This window comes from Limulus polyphemus, unplaced genomic scaffold (assembly GCF_000517525.1).
Source record: "Limulus polyphemus unplaced genomic scaffold, Limulus_polyphemus-2.1.2 Scaffold5415, whole genome shotgun sequence".
NCBI lineage: Eukaryota > Metazoa > Arthropoda > Merostomata > Xiphosura > Limulidae > Limulus > Limulus polyphemus.
In genome coordinates, this window is record NW_013671025.1 from 38973 (window position 1) to 55073 (window position 16101).

Consider the following 16101-nt stretch of genomic DNA (forward strand, 5'->3'; position numbering starts at 1 on the left):
ACATGTAGAGTCGTCAACTTTTTGAAGATAGATTGGCCTAAATAAAATGTTTTTAATTGTGTACCAGTTTAACGTTGAATATTATTTATGAGTGTATTTTGATTTTTTATTGTGTATTTAAAAAAATACCAGGACTGAAACAGTTGCTTATCTATAAATGTGGCAATGAAAGCATTAATTTATTTCTATTTTTTACTTTTACTTCTACTTTAAAAACTGTTTTTTTGTTTTAATATACTTCCTAAGCAAAATCTTATTTTAAAGTCAACAATAAATGTATCTATTTTATATTGTGAACAAAAATGAATATTACCTTGCACTATCTTAAATAGGTAAACTAACATAGATCAATTATATGTATAAATTAATTATAGTTACGATATAAAGAAATTATTAGAGTTCAATAAACCTTACTCTGCATTCTCTTCATCAGCATCTGGAAGGATGTTGCGCGTACACTGAAGTAAGTAGTTACGTAGAAATAGCCCTCGAAGTGGGTGTTGAACACCTCGACACATTTCAACAATGTCCTTCAAAATATCTCTTTTAGAATGTTCATTGGTCCTCATGTATACCAAACCTACTGTAGTTAACAAGTACCTGTCCAAACCCAACATTTCAAAACAATTATTAACCAACAGTTTTATGATTTACCTAAATTATTAGAACTGGAATCAATAAATCATCTGTGTAGAAATTCACAACTAGATAATAAGTACATTTTTATCCAGCAGACCCATGTACTAATTATCTTGGATTTGGTCTAAAGTAAATTTGGTAAAGTAGATTTGGTAAAGACAAATTAGAATTTATGCAAGTTAATACATAACAATTTTCTACTGTAAGTAATTTGTTACTTATTGATTATTTCTGGAGTATGAATAATGAATTAAAACAAACTGCATTCATTTAAATCTTTCTCATATCAGGTACAATAATTAAGAAAATGAACAGATAGTTTAAAAACTATGATATGATGTTCCCACCAAACTCAAATATTAGTGTAAAAAGTAAAGCAATCAAGAGGAAGAGAGAAATATTTGTACACGAAAGAAATCATCTTGACAGCTTACTTTATTATAGTGAAATAATAATAATAAACAACAGAACGATACAAAACTGAAGAAAAGTAATACTATTTAGCTATTAATTTAATGTACAGTTGCTATTTACCAGCAGTAACACACACTTACAGCCGTGGAATGATGTTGCCCGCATACTGCACCAACTCATACAAATCAGCTACTTTGTGCCCCTTTTGAAACTCATCTAATAAATATAGCTCAAGGTGCCTCAGTTCATCTGTCACTGCCATGTCTGATTTGGAGGATCAAGGAGTTTTACAGACTAACAAGTAAAGCCATAAATTAAATAAATGGCACTTCAAAATAAGATTAGATAAAAAAAAAATAGCTAATACATCTCAAATAATAAGAATTACAAAAGCTAATATAATACACAACAGTACATTAAGATATTTTTATTAGTTTCTGTTAGTAGAAAGAGGGCATAGGATTTTTTTTCATAATTTACTGAGTTTACATTTTTTTAAAAAAACATTAAATTTACGACAGTACTTGAAGTTAACAGCCAGTCTGTTTCATACATAGGGTATATTATATATTTTTTTTTAACTTTCATTAATAGTATTGGTTAGAATGTTTAATATATCTAATTTTATCATTTATTTTAATTTCTTTTATTATGCTTTTATTTAAGATTGTTTTGCACTGTGAACTTAACATATAGATTTAGAGTTAACCTAAATCTCTTAAGTTGGTCAAGATATTACTGAGTTCATGGCCAAAAATATTAGCATCTAGGATATCCAAATGATAAAATAATTCATTTTAATCTTTATACATAAGAATGTACAAAAAGGATATTAGCTAAACACATTACAAGGTTGATCTTTAGTTTCACTTTATGTAGGTAGCTTGCTTTGATTGGAAGTTAATATTAAAAAAATAAATGCAGTACTACTATAATATTGTTACGTCAGCAGAAGTCACGCGACACTGGGAGCATGCGCGCTGGAGTTTCTAGAAGGATCATGATTTTTCCTGGCAACTCTAGTCTGATCTAGGCACCCACTCTTTTAGTATATAGGCCGGAGATAGATTGAAGAGAAATAATGAAGTCATGCGAGCAGCAGGTACCGTAATTAAAGTGTGTAAATTGCTATGAATAATAGTGTGTGTTTATAAAAGTAGTTAAGTTTAAAGTGACTGTGGAAATTAAGTGTATTACAAAGTTTGTAATGAGAAAAAATAAACTAGTTTTAATTAAGAAAGGACTTGTATCGCTGAAGCTTCTTGGAAAGAATTTTTACAGGAAATTATCAAACAAGCAGATACGTAACAATATATATAAGTAGAAAGGATACAAAGTTAATTGTAATTTTAGGGCTAAGATACTGGAAGCATGCTTCAGAGCCTTAATATTAAATAAGCAAATGCAGTACTATTCTAACATACAAACAGCAAGGATACAAAGTTCATAGTAACTTTTAGGGCTAAGAAGGGAAGTTCGTAGTTCCCCTAACATGTTGGAAGCGTGCTTCAGAGCCTCCATTAGTTTACTTTTGTCTAGACATCTTTTCATTTGAAAAGCCTGGACTTTCACAACACCTAATGCTTCATCCAACAACTTGTCCTGTTCTTCTTGAGGTGAGAGTTGTGGTGTCTGAGGCTATAATATAAACAAATGTTGTAATTAAATTCCAGGAAATGTTCTTATATAAAAACCCAAGTGAGAAATGTTTAAATATGTAATGAAATACAATATAAAGAAGACAGCATTTTATATATATGTTGTTTAGTAGGTCTAAACAGAATAACATAAAATACTGACATAAACACCAGACCAAATGATTGTGAAAAAAAAAAAAAGAATTTTGGAAAGTCTCTTAAGACTAAACAAAATTCCCCAGTTAACTTTTTCTGTGTCATACTTATAGATAAACTCCCCAGAGCAAAGTTCAAGTTTAGATGCACAATAAAGAATGAAAATAGATACAGGTTTTCATATTTCATTACTTATCTGAAACTTGAAACTTTTCTTCATGTTCGTACAATATTCCAAGCAGAAATGATTAATATCACAATTTTCATGGATAAAACCAAGTTGTACAGTGTAGCCCATGGCAGTGCTATAGAGGGTGACATACAAGCATCCATGGCAGAGTTAACTGTCCAGATAAACTACTACTTAAATAGGAATCCCAACCCATATACTGCAACTTAACCAAGCCAAAGTTTTCACATCATCAGATCCAGTATTACTAATTTTTCACTTTTTACTTAATAAGTCCAAAATCAGCACAAAAATGAAACTAACTTTGATACAACTTCTAAACTGGTTGTCAAAATTGACCAACTTAGATGAGGGTTGCCTGATATTTTTAGTGTAAACTTGGCCAGAGATGTACATATTTTAGTACAAACAATAATCAGATGTATTTGAATACGAGCAGCAATAGAAAAGTACACAATATGACTGTTAAAAAAATCTGTTACCAAAGGGAACAATGAGTGAGTTTCAAGATGAATTAGTAGTTAGAATGATGCTTGGCACCACTGATTAGTTCTTTATATATTTCCAGTACAGTAACAAATTGTCATTTTTTCTGGCTGTTTTCAAGTTACTGTCTTAGTTTTCATTTGCAAAACATGGAAATCCATCTGATACTGTCATTGAAACTTTCTTTGAATTTCTGTAAGGCAATTTGAGGCTATATTCCTGTTTCATCATAAATTATAATGATAATTATTTACTTGTATTTAGAATCCATTCCATTTCTCCCTTATTTCCCAGGAATTTGTGTTCACAGGTCCTCCTTCTTCTGGAAATCCAACAACCATCAAATTTGTCAGATATCGAACTCACTCGATAAATTGTATCTACTCAGATATCTCATCATGAGTTTGTCTCACATGATATCTGCTAAGGATTTCTCTGATCACTTTTTGCTCTCTGATCAAATATATTTTACCCAGGAAAAATTCTTCATGCTTAAAGTGACAAGCCTATCCCATTTCAAACATTACAGCTGTTATATAGTAACTGTGTAAAATGCACGTCTCATTTTCCATCTGCAATGTTTGAAAACCCTGCATGCTGAAATCGTACAGTAATTTGCTTTGCAGTGAATAGCCTGTCTTTTCGTTTTTATTTGTCATCACATGATGCTTTGTGGTTAGCATCTTCAATATTATATTTCAAGTTTCCTTTCATGTGGTGCCAGCTGTTGTATAAGATAATTTGAATATCAATAAAAAAGCACTCTTAGAACACTTTTGGGAAGCACCATCAAGTCACATTTCCTCTCCTCTTGCTCATTCAAACTATGCAACTGAATTCAGAAGTATGCCATTTAATTACAATGCAGTAACATGTTTAAATGAAGTAAGTGCACTGTTCCAAGTTCTATCCAACTACAATTTCTTTCTTACACCTTGTTGAAATGGCCATCCAATGGGGGCTTACTGTCTTGGGTTTTAGTATGAATAAATTGAATAATTCTTAATCCAGTTATTTATGAAATAAAAGCATGCAAAAGAAAGAGCTCCTTGCTTATATAAAATTATTATTTATCGTTTTGTAACACAACCTCTTTAAGGTGGGATAACTCATAGTTGATACTCATGAGGATGGACTTTATTAAAAAAAACAAAAAAAACCAGCAGACATCTTTTTTGTTGTTACCTATTAAAACTGTTGAGCAATATTATTTGCATTAGTATTACTTACTACGCTTTACTGAAAATCAAAGTAATAGTGTCATTTACATTTACATAAATTCAATACATGAGCATTTTTTATTTTTAGTTTTAAGATCCTGCCAACTCTAGATTGCCACAGCCTGAGATAAAAATATAATATTCATAATATATCTCATTTCCAACTCAGGAATAACCAAGCATGAAAAATAAAAATATTTCTTATTGTGTTTTTTATCTCTGCATCGTCCATTGGTTTTCTGCTGCAAAAAAAATTGAGCTTTCACTACTACCACAATTTCTTGGATTTATGTCCTCTTTTTCTTGCTGTTTATCATGTGCTTAAAATGCATGTGCTCTGGGCAAAACATTTTCACTATGGTGGGAGATAAGAAGGTGGTTTTGAGAGATTACACACAACTATGGTATTAAATGTGCATCAATCTGAAATCGTTATGGACTTGGGGATATCGTTCGCTGTTGTCGACGTGTATGAAAGAAAACACTTAAGAAATTTTATTAAAAAAATGCTTGTCTCAGAAGCTATTGGTGACATTGTGTCCAAACTTTTCATAAACTTTTGTTTATGACCACCTGTTATATGTAGTACAAAAGGACAAGAATTAAATCAGACTGCTTTAAATATGGTGTACCAAACTGTCAATTACATGTACATAAATTCAATACATGATAAAAGAACACTTGTTACATAAGACAAAGTTTTCTGGATCATCTTTAGCCTTAGGTTTAACTGAGTAAAGTTCCCCTTATCATTTTATTACACAGATGTTACAATAAATTTCCAACCAGTGTGCTGGTACTGCTCCAATATGGACATACTGCACAAGAATGAAGAACACATGAATCACTTCTTGCAACAAACCAATGACCTGGCATCCCTACAAAGTTGCTAGAAATTGGCATGGCATTGTATTAAAATTGATAAATAGATAAATCACAACCTTGTATGGCTTTCTCTTTTTATTACTACACATTTTTGAGCAGTTGTGTGCACATGAAAGTTATGTTTGACTGGTGTAACCACACTGCTAAGATCTTTTTACCATCCTCCTACTCTAATTTATTTTCCAAAAAAAATTGTAAATCTAATATTATATTACTTTTTGTTACAACTTATGTCATGTGTGAGAGAAGGTTTAGAAAGAGGAGAGTATACTTGAGCAGTCCATTAATAATGCTTTTCAGTTATGTCTTTTCAAAAGCTGTTATTTCATTTTACAATACATGACAACTAGGCAAAGATATATTAATGCTTATCTTGATCACAAGTCTTTACTTGATACATTCACATTAATCACACATTAGACTGTCCAAATACACTTTTTACCCCTGGCACACTATTATGTTTTTGAAATCAATTTTCAAAATAATTCCATTATTTCCAACAAAGAAAAGACATTTTTGTCATTTTAAATTTTCAACTTTAAACGAAACACTAAACCAAAACATCAATCACTGAATAGGAACTAGAAATATCTATTTTTAGAATCATACAGGAACAAGCAAAATGATAGTCTGCTAACATTAATTAATATTATGATCAAATAGAAAGTTGGGTACCATTACAGAACATTGTGATTTAAGCAACAGATAAATAAAAATAATACAATGTATTTAAAGTCACTGTAATAATATATTTTCAAATCACATGTTTATTACTCCATTACTCATAGAAGTATTATTATTACAGTAATAAGTTACCTTAACACTGATTAAAGACAAATTGTTTGTAATCATCCCAACTTCTTCATTCCAGCCAACTTATTCCTTTTCTTTCCCCATAAATTTGTCTTTTTCCTAGAAATATGTAACCTCAAATTTACCTTGGCATAAGTTCAACAACAGAAATATTGGAAGTTTCTTCTTCTCACACTCTGCTTTAAGTTCATTACAAAAATATGATATCATCATTTGTTGATTGACAATCCATGTTCTGTGACTGTACTCATTTTTATTTGCTTTGTGAATGTCGTTTTTAATGCAATGTACCGAGTAATTAGGTTCAAGTTTTAAATACTCACTGAATATAAATTTTAGAAAATTCTGGCAATATGCATTCCTTTTCAAGGATTTTGCTTCTTCTGGTTCTACAGCAATCTTCTTTTGAATAATCCTTCACGTGGTATCAACTGTAGTTAATATTAACTTCTGATCAAAGCAAGCTACCCATGTAGATTGAAACAAACTCAATCCAGTAATGAGTAAGGGTGATTAAATATACTTTTATTACATTCTTAATTACAAAGATTATAACACACTGTTTCATTGACTAGCAACCCAGTTTTGTAATCTATGGCTCTATTGAGTTGGGCTCAACATCATGTTAGTTTATCCACAATTTCAAGGAATGCCATCTGACCCAATTATTTCTTATGTTCAACATTACACCATTTCTTGTGTAGCTCACCATCTCAAACATCCTTACTGGGAAATACCTTAAAGAAGTGATGGGAATTAACACTGACACATCAAGTAGTAGACTTTTTGTTCCCCAAGGAAGATAACTGAAGTTTTCAGGTGAAAAAATAAAAGCAACTGTCTTCTGAAAGTCTTGAAATTCATTTTGATATCCTCCCCTAGAAACTGAAACATTTTTGCAATGGTTTCCAAGACTTTGAATAGCAGTTTTGGGTAGTGAATGACAACATATAATATATTTCTCGCAGCGGTTTTATAATTAATAAAAATTTCTGTCACACCCTCAGTTCTGTTAGTTTTTTTTGGGGGGGGGGAACACCTTCTCCAATTCAGTTACAGTGGCTGCATACAATATTTATGAAATATTTCAAATGGACTTCCTTAAAATGTTCATCATATTGACTCAGACAATCTGTGGTATTTCACATTGCTTTAAAGCATCTTCATGTAATGTTTTGCTTAGCATTTTCTTGACTACAATACTAATTGTCCATTCAAAAGCATGTTCAATATCATTAGGCTTAGCATTGTTATCACAAGATCCAAGACAACAGATTTCTTCTTTTCACTTCGTTTTCTATGGGTTCTTTTTTTGGAAATTCTCTTTGCCTTGTTAACTTTCAATGGATATTCCATCACAGTCATATCTATATTGAGTAGACTTATTGCACTAGAAACACCTTTTCATTAAGCAGTTGTAAGTAACAAGAGTCACAGGATCATCTTCTGATGTCTTATATGCTTTAAAACAAAATATAACAACAGAATTTTGCAAAAAAGTAAAAGTACTAGTCAAAGTAAGGGCAAAGAATATTGATCAACTTCCCAGTGAAAAAAATTGATATTTTGTTTTTCTAGAATGGAAGTTTCAACCAACAGCTATTGTTCTTGCATATCTATATAAATAAACATCAATGTGTGTGTGTATCTGTTTCTTATATGTTTCCACTTATCTATATAAATAAACATCAATGTATGTATGTATGTATGTATGTATGTATGTGTGTGTGTGTATCTGTTTCTCATGTGTTTCCACATTTCTATATAAATAAATGTCAATGCATGTGTGTGCATAATTGTTCCTTATACATTTCAACATTTTTTGATCGATCAGCACCCAACTTGATGTAAAGATACAGGATGATAGAAAGAAGGCCATTGGGTGTGTATCTGTTCCTTATATGTTTCCACATTTCTTGATCAATTAGCACCAAACTTCTTGGCACAGTGGTACAGGATGATATGAGGAAGGTCATGAGGGGGGTGGGGGTATACCCCCAATCTAATTCCATATCTAATTTTTGAAAAAACTACCAAATCAGCACAAGTTTACACAGTGATACAGGATGACATAAGGAAGGTCATGTGAAAAAAGGGGGGTGGTTGACCTCCCTATCTAATTTCATATCTAATTTTGGAAATACCTACCAAATCAGAACAACTTTACACGGTGATACAGGATGACAGGAGGAAGGTCGTGAGAGGGGTTGGATTTATTTCAAGTTAGAAAAAAACAACATATTCCTAAGGTATGCCACCTTAATTAGAAGATATACAAACTTATTCTACCTACAGGACAAGATATGTATTATGCTAAGTTATACTTGATATAACAGCTATACTTATAAGATATCACTGTCAAAGATGTGCACTGGGCAGGAGATATGTTTGCCTGAATTAAGCCACAGTTGATGATCAGAGCCACACAAAATAATATGAAATGAGTGAAATCTCACCAAGATCAAGCCACAGGTTCTTAAGGTAACTAGATAATAAACAAATATAACTAGAGAGTAAAAATTACAACAATGTATCTACATCACTGTCTTATGATAAGAACTAAAATATATATGTTTTCCCAAAACAATGATATTTTATATTATACATCTGTAACTATCCATGTTCAAATGTGTGTATAACAGAATAAAATCAATGTCATTTAAGTGATTTTATTATAAAACAAATACTTATTTATAAACTATACTGTTCAAAATATTCTATTATTTGTAACTTGCTTCACACCTCTACGTATGTTACTTCTCATGCTTTACCCCATTACATTAAACTTAAGAGAAACTTGAGTATAGCAGAAATACATTTTTAAGTAATAAAAATTGAGGAATTTCAATTAAAAGCACTAGCTATGAGAACAATTTCAGATCAACTTATAAAAAGATTATCAACTATAATTAAAATAGAAGCTTCTTAAAACTAAATGGCTGACAAAGCAAGTTACAAAACACTTGCAAAACTTGAAAAACATCTTCTAAAAATTAAAATAATAAAACACAAATGTATACTTAAATAGGCAATTATTTTAGATTAATATCACCAGCTAGTATACCCAACACAAATACACAAGACTTGCACCCTGTATCTTCTCACATGTTGTTAGTAAAAGTTTCATGAAACTAATTATTCTTACTTGTCTGTTCAGAATGATTTTGGGCAATGCCCTTCTTCAGATCATGTGCTGAATGTTAAAATAAAAGTAAAAAACATTTCAAATGTTCCAAATTTTCAACAATACAGTATTTTACCAGGTGGATGATCTTGTGATAACAATACTATTATTACATAATGATAAACAATGTATTAATTGTTAGAAGACTTATAACAATAGAAAAGGTGATCCATATGGATATTTGACAGAAGCAGACAATAATATACAAGTCTAGAAAATCACTCATATTAAAACACTGGTCATCCTTACCAGGCATTGCCCAGGTATTACCTAAACAGAGGGTCAATGTTTAGCTTTTTTTAAGCAAAAAGGATCAAAATTTAGCTTTTCATGTAACAATACATGTCAAATGGTCATATTTCTGCAAGATAAAAGGCTTAAGGGTGTAAAAATGAAAGAAAATAAATGTAATCATAGATTTATTATATAGTTCACCCCCACCCCTTTTAACAGTCACTGGAATGCCTCTGGTTAAATAACATTTTTGATTTCTTTTGGAGTCTCACTGTCACTTTTGTTGCATACATTTTGCTGCTGAGGATTGACAATAAGAATTGTTTTTCTTTTTCTCAAAATTTTACTTTGAGGTACATAATCAGTATCAAAAATGTTTATCATACCTAACTCCCCTCCAAAAATAAAGTGAATATTAAAACCAATTTATTTTTGCAGAATTTCACAGGTTCAACTTGTCTATTCTATAAAAAAGGCAGCACGTCTATAAAATTAATAAATTTTACTGATATTATTTCCACTTAAGTTAGTCCAAAAATCCAGTCTGTCTTCTGTGGAAAAAAATTAGATTTCAAAGTTTTAATTGACACTAAAAATTTGATGTCACATACATTACATCTGTGTATGCTTATTCCATATCTTTATAGGCCTACTACTATTATAGGGGCTGAAAGATGCGAACAAACAGACACAAACTTAGTTTGAAGAAAGTTTTGAATCATTCGTATCTCCTTCAATTTTTTTAAATAAGATCAAATTTGTTTTTTTGCTGCATGGATAATAACTTTCACTAAAAAATATTTTTATCAATTTGAAAATCAGAAATTTTATTTGTTAAAACACACAATCACTGAAAGAATTCTTAAGTGATAAAATGCAAAAATACCATTTTTTACTATAAAATGTTTTATTTTAAATAATAAATTTATAATAAAATTCCTTAACCTCATACACATATTTTGAAAATAGTTTTTTAGATACAAACAAAGAAACATTTATATATATATAATAATTTTTGCCAATAATACAGATTCCTACACTTTTATGCTGTTTTTTTAACCTATTGTTACAAAGCTGTTATTGTTTTACATTATTTATGGAAATGATAATATGAATTCAACATTTTTATGCACGTTTACTTTTTAAAAAATGTAAAACAATAACAGGTTTATAACATGTTTTTTAAAAAACACTTTTATGTGTGGTTTCTCTTATAAAAATATAAACAATAAAAGTTTTGTAACAACAGGGTTTTTAAAAAACATTATATGGAATAAAACCTAAACTCTTGTTCAGCCCTCTATTTAATTAGTATAATCAATCACTCTCTCAGTTAGCCAAACTACTCAACTTACTTCATAATTTAAAATCACAGACAATATTTAGAAACTTACACAAACACAGGATCTATATGGTTTCAATGTAAAATTAAATCTTTAATTTTACAATGCATTATTTTAAGAATGAAATATTTCTTTATTCTTTCTCTACATATTATCTATAATTGTATTTTCCTTATGTTTATTATATCGAAACAATTGATTTATATTAGATATTCATCACAATTGTATGTATCTAATAACTTTAATACCAGATGTCAGTTATTTTTATGAGTGTTGCCTAGATACCTATTTTAAACAGTTTTATTGCCCAGTACATTGTTGCCCAATGAAGACTCCAGTAAGAGGGCCAAAGGCTCGCAAATAAAAATGTATTTTAATGTAGAGAAAAGTCCATATATAATAAAAATAATACCTGGGAGCACACTGTCAGAATTCCCTTAGTATTTGTGCTAAGTTTCAGGTCTCTAGATTTTTTTCTCTTCGAGCTATTGTACTGACTGACTGACACATAAACACACAGGCTGTTTTATTGGTATAGATAAACAAGTTATAATATATTATAAATTATTAAAAATATAATTAAAATATTATAGAACATTACGAGAGATTAAATTATTTGTATAGAAAATTAATTACTCAGAAGTTTGGACTAAAAACACAATATGGTTCTAACAAAAAAAAAAACAGGAAATAATAAGCCGGGAGAGCAAAAAAGATACGAAAGTATCAACAACTATAAAAATGAAAGGAATGATTTTCTGTTGGTAGAAGTCCTGATGTTGCTGTTTAAAATGCTAAGTATATGGTTGAAGAAAATATTGTCCATTTGAGGCATTAGGTTAAACTTTTTTCTTCAGGTACTTCTTGCAGTTTCATATATCCTTTTGAGGCTTGCACTATGGTTTTAACTGAGTAACATCTAAAGTTTGTGTCAAATAATGGATAGAAATAATGGAATAAAATTAAATTCACTCAAGGGAAAGCTATCAGGAAGATTACAATCCCTCAATTCCTCATGAACTGTTTTTTTTTTTTATTTTAATCCATGCAACATGTTCACACTCACTGGTCATAACTAAAGGAATATGGATGGATCATGAATTCCCGATCAGGAAAGTCAACTAAAAAAAGATGAAATTCCTCAACAAAGTTAAATTCTTCAGAAATGCAATCTTTCAATCCTTGCAAATTCATATGAAATTACTAAGACATCTAGAATATACTGTATCCTCATCTTGTAAGATCTGAAAGTTATTTGTTCTTTTTAATTATATTAGCATTATTGTGTAGGTGGGAAATGATGATAAAAGATATTCTGGTAATAGGGGAGTTTGCACGGATTGTGATTTATTCAAGTACAATTTTTGGTAGAATGTCTCCAGCTTTTTTAAGTACAGGTTTTAGATAAAAAACAAGTAGAAAAATCTTCCATGGATGCTGCTCTAGAGTAAAAGTCGTCATCACTATCTCCATAACATCACAAACTAAAGTGTCAATATTTTATGAACATGTCTGTTGACAGTATATAAATTAAGTAAATATTGTATTAGTGAGCTTGTAACTCTGATCTTTATAAAGACAACAGAGGTGAATGTTAAGGAAGGAGTCTGATATATCAAATATACTGTATTTATTTTCAATGAAATGATGAAAGCTTTTTACCTCATTTAATGAATGGTTTCAAATCTGCAATGGTATTTTGGGAAACCCCTATCATGTTATCAACATTGTGCTTGTTAACTACTCATTACTCAATCTAATCAGCAAAAAAGAATGGCAAATAGAAAGCCTATTTAGGTCCTAATTGATAATACTGCTAGCATTTTTAAGGTATTGGAAGTACAAATAAATGGTTCTACATTTTAAAACCACTTTGATGTGACAGATTAGAGTTTCTGCAAATAGGCTGTTTATTAAAAACTGTCTTAGTGGTTTTGAACTTTCAGATTAGAGTATTAAATCAAACAAGCATCTTAATTACATGATATAATATAAACATGGTGTAGGACTTTAGAGGTCAAGAATCTATTCATAGAAAATATTGGGGTACATGTATGAGTAGTGCAATGTACTTTAGAAAAATAAGACAAGCTTTAATAGAACCTATCTAAGCCATAACAATTTTAATTGGAACAGTACAAGTTGATATAAAGAGAATATATAAATTATCAAACATCTGAATTTTGGGCAATACATGAAAGATGCTAACAGTCAAGTACCAATTGACACATCTATCGTTACTCCAGAGGGCGAGTTCCTTAACATCAATAATCCTGTAGATTGTATCCTTAATCACATTTTGACATCAAGAGAAGTCAAAAGACAAAAGAGACAAAGTAAATAATATTTACTTTATTGATTTATGTTACACTTTAGAGAAAGGGATTCCCTAACATTCCAAGTTTCGGTCATGTTTCTTTGAGTATTTCATTGAGTTAATTATCACTGAAATATGCTAAAAGTTCACAGTTCTGGTTAGTGTAAAATTCACTTAGTTAACTGAATAAGTACCAGCTTTAATTCTCTTCTTAGCACAAATATTTTTCTATTAGGAAGAAGATCAAGGTAAACACACAAACGGTGCTATGTTGGTGTTTCAAATCCTACTACAAACTAACTCAAGTGTTAAAATTGTGTTGCTTCTGGCTGTAAGTCAGTGTCATGTCAAATTTATGTTTTATCACTTTTTTTCTTGTCAGATTGTCTGTACTGAAAACAGCATAAATCGTTACGAGTGGAATTATGATAGGGGAACATCAGTATTAGTGTACAAGCAACAACATCTGAAGCAAGATTCTGCATAAAACACATTGAACAAACAATACATGAAAATATTCTTTACATTTTAATACAATATATTTATTAATTGCACTTAGTTACTTTACTTTTTTACCATGCATAATTTGAACTTTATGGTCAATACCATTTTAAGAAGTTTCATATTAAAAAGTTATCAAAACAATGTTTCTATGACATACTTTTTATTAATCATTTAAAAGTATCATAAAACAGTAAACTAAGATTATCAACAAAATTTAATATGTGTCTAATTGTGGGAATATATCAATTTTACATATATATGTGAGCCAGACAGGTTTAGGTTACTAGAGTATGAGTTTAATGGATTTTTTTTAAGTTGTTTCTCGTAACTTGTGCTTTAAATGGCTAGTTTTATTTATTTTTAATTTTATAATTTCAATCTATATGTACTTTTAAATGCAGCTCTTTTATTATATTTCACCTTTTTAAGCTTCATCTATACAGTTAGTTCACATTTTAAAAAAATATTTTTAGTTTATTGAGTTATTTCAAATCTGTTTTGAAAGTACAACCTAAGTCTGAAGTGCATGACATGTAAAACTATGACACTGATTACAATCAACTATTTGACTTGAAGAAACAAATTTTCAAAAAAATAAAATTTTAATATTGTAATTATAATTAAATATTTAATTATGACTTATAATCCAAACTGGCTATCAGAACAATTTCTAAAATAAATAAATAAGTACATGTACATAAAACTGTACAAATCACTTCCTCTCCTAACCAACATGAAATCTTTAAAAATATCTGTTTATACAAAAAGTACTGGCATATTTGAAGCTTGTGAGTGATACAAAAAGCTGCATTTTTTTAGTTTCTATGAGATATAGTAACTAATATATATTATTTATGGTGAGCTAAGTCAAACAAGTACAATATATTTAGTTTTCTATATTTGACATTGATCATACAATAAAGATTTATGTACTTATTCATTAGTTATTGTTGCTTTTATATCTATAAATGCATATATAAAACATACCTTTAGCTTCTTTTGACTTAAGTCATTTCCTTCAATGTAAAAAGAACACGTAAAACTTGATTTAAGTAAACTGGGATCAGGAGGAGGAGGAAAAGGAAAATTTATCATCTTGGGCTCAGAGCAAAGAGGAGATAAACAAGTTCAAAACATGTTTTCCAACAACTGTTGTCAGTTCTACATTTTAGTGCTTAAGCACTTGGCTTATGAAATAAATATTATGTTTCACTTCAATAAATGCACCTACAATACAGAGCTGGCCCTTTTGTGGAAAAACACCAGAACCATCATGCAGTGCACAGAAATTTTCTTATGTATCCTCAAAAACAGTACTTAAGCTTAAATGTCAATAATTAATTTCACAGTTAACAAGACCAAGCCTGATATTCTCAGCAACTGGATCTCTCACTACATGTACAAACAGATTGCTAGTAAATGGACATGTGACACTCCACACATGTAAACTCAGAAAAGTGGCCTAATTCTCAGGCTCCACCTATAGGGCATCTCTTACTTGACAGAGCTGGTTCTCTATCAGTCATCAAACAAGTTTTTTTCTATGTCAGAAGTTAATCTTTTAAACTGTGAACAGATCAACTGATCTATCTACATATACCAATAAAATAAAAGAATTACGACATGCACAATGTCTTCAGTTTCTTTTAAAAACAAATTAATTCCCTAATTTAAATTTGCTAACTAATTTAAAAGTAATAGAAAACTTTTTACTTCAAATATTTATTTCTAATATAAATTAAGAATAATATAAAATTTATTTATTTATTCTAATTTATTTATTCTTTATTTATTTATTTATTAAATCAATCTTTGACCCAACACAATCTCAGCCCACACACCAGAATCATTGTTCAAAAATTTCCAAATGCTTTTAATTTATATCTTTACATGTAATTAAATGTTAGTTATGCAACTGTATAATCTTAACTGCTATTTCATGTATTTCCTACATGTTAACTTTGAACAATATCCATCCAGTGAGTATTTTTTCAAACTTAAAGCTTTATTAATTGAAAGTGAACTACAGTGACCTTCATATAACACTTATTCTCAATGTTCAGTATATATATATATATA

General features: G+C 29.8%; 1 protein-coding gene across 3 annotated transcripts in view; it reads right to left on the reverse strand.

The window, feature by feature from the left end:
* Positions 1-16101, reverse strand: part of LOC106472545 (vacuolar protein sorting-associated protein 35-like) — a 56854-nt gene that overhangs the window by 30523 nt on the left and 10230 nt on the right. For 2 of the 3 annotated variants that reach the window (XM_013933197.2, XM_022401109.1), the window contains exons 3-5: positions 2493-2691; positions 1194-1317; positions 415-600 (exon numbers count right to left, since the gene is read on the reverse strand). In XM_013933197.2, coding sequence (XP_013788651.1) covers positions 415-600; positions 1194-1317; positions 2493-2691 — 509 coding nt within the window. Of the gene's footprint in view, positions 1-414; positions 601-1193; positions 1318-2492; positions 2692-6443; positions 6495-16101 lie in introns of those variants that run through there. The other variant, XM_022401108.1, reaches the window with a different exon arrangement.